This window comes from Schistocerca americana, chromosome 3 (assembly GCF_021461395.2).
Source record: "Schistocerca americana isolate TAMUIC-IGC-003095 chromosome 3, iqSchAmer2.1, whole genome shotgun sequence".
Classification (NCBI taxonomy): Eukaryota; Metazoa; Arthropoda; class Insecta; order Orthoptera; family Acrididae; genus Schistocerca; species Schistocerca americana.
In genome coordinates, this window is record NC_060121.1 from 524,988,515 (window position 1) to 524,990,069 (window position 1,555).

Below are 1,555 nucleotides of genomic sequence, written 5' to 3' on the forward strand. Positions count from 1 at the left end.
CTACGCTACAGTCCTGTCACCACAACTTATTTCACACACACATTCATTGACTTCGACAACTCAACGATCTACCACAGCAACGAGGAGTCCAAGACACTACCACACCAGGGCCTAACCAGAAGGGGCTATCCAAGCATTTGCCACAAGCAATTTGAAAGAACCACGGAAATACTGCACCAGGATGCCCTGCCTAACACAGAAATGAAATTAAAATTAGGGTTGCCATCCATCTTGATACATCGGGACCATCACTTACGGGCCTTCTTGTCCAGACACACCAACGAGATCAAATTTCTATAGTCTTGACATAGAACTGAACACTGATTCACAATACAAAGATGTATTATGTTATTAGCCGTCAGTTGTAAACACGTCTCACCAATGCACTGACTAGTTTCAATATTTCCGATTTCGTAAGTATAAATTTTTATCTGCTTCCAGATCGATTAATTACCATCTGTTGATGTTAAAGATAAAGGCAATAAGATTTGGGTCAGACATTAATGCGTACTGTAACCCTAATGCGCCCTTATCTTTAGTGAAGCTATTAATTACATACCTGTTGAGGGTGGCCTGGGTGACTGTGGAGGTGGCGTGTTCGGTACAGGGTAATAATCGCAACCTCTCTCTTCTTCCTCCTCTGCATCGTCTGGCAGGAACACCTGATCCACTGTATCAATTTCACCCTCATCACTAAGACAAAAAAGAGAACTGATTTACGAATCCACTGCTAATCATGAGGCACACAGTCGATGACATGTATAAAAGAAACGCCAAATTTCTGCTGCAGTGTAATTATTCTAACATACTCTTACTTAGCATCCTTGACATTTTGCAGTAGTCGGCAAGTTCTGCATTGGTTTTGCCGGGTGGTCAATTGCATCCCTTGACCGGGATTTTCGTTTACAATAAGGGATACAATTTTAGACGTCATCGTGCTAAACATTTTGCCAAGCTACATTAGAAGAAAATGAAATGGGTGGAAAAATAAAGACTCCACATCGCGGTTTTACGTTTACCTCTCCGAACTCGCTGAGCTAGGTGGATCAAACACTTGCACAGTTGCAGCCATGTTTACAACTATGAATTAACGTCATTGGCAACCACAGAGAAGATATATTTCTGGCCTACGTTGGCGACGCTGTAGCAAGGACATGCAAGAGATGCCTACGCTTTGTGCAGAACGCAGAGGAACAAAGTTATTACCAGCATACAAAATTTGATTCATATATATTTTCCCTCGGCTTTTGAATCCAACAGAATGGTCACATTTTGTCAAATTCTGACTCGTGATAACTAATTAAATCGAGATATTTGTTTCGAATTGCGACCCTCAACTAATCATTTCGATACCTATGTAATAACTCGTTTGCATACTCTGTTTACGTTGCAGCACCTACCACAAATGGCACCCGCACAAATTTAAAAAAACCAAATGGCACTAAGCAAGATTTACGTTTAACTGAAATTTCTAACGTACACTACAATGTCACAATCGTAAGTATATTCTTCCCTCCCCTACGTAGAAGGGTACACCTTAAGTCAGCGTTCACTA

The 1,555-nt window shown here is 41.1% G+C and overlaps 1 protein-coding gene across 2 annotated transcripts in view; it reads right to left on the reverse strand.

Moving 5' to 3' along the window:
* Window positions 1–1,171, reverse strand: part of LOC124606778 (uridine-cytidine kinase-like 1) — a 120,901-nt gene extending 119,730 nt beyond the window's left edge. Inside the window, exons 1-2 of one of the 2 annotated variants that reach the window (XM_047138837.1) lie at window positions 1,020–1,171; window positions 560–693 (exon numbers count right to left, since the gene is read on the reverse strand). In XM_047138837.1, coding sequence (XP_046994793.1) covers window positions 560–693; window positions 1,020–1,072 — 187 coding nt within the window. In that variant the 5' untranslated portion in view covers window positions 1,073–1,171. The other variant, XM_047138836.1, reaches the window with a different exon arrangement.
* Window positions 1,172–1,555: the final 384 nt, after the last annotated feature.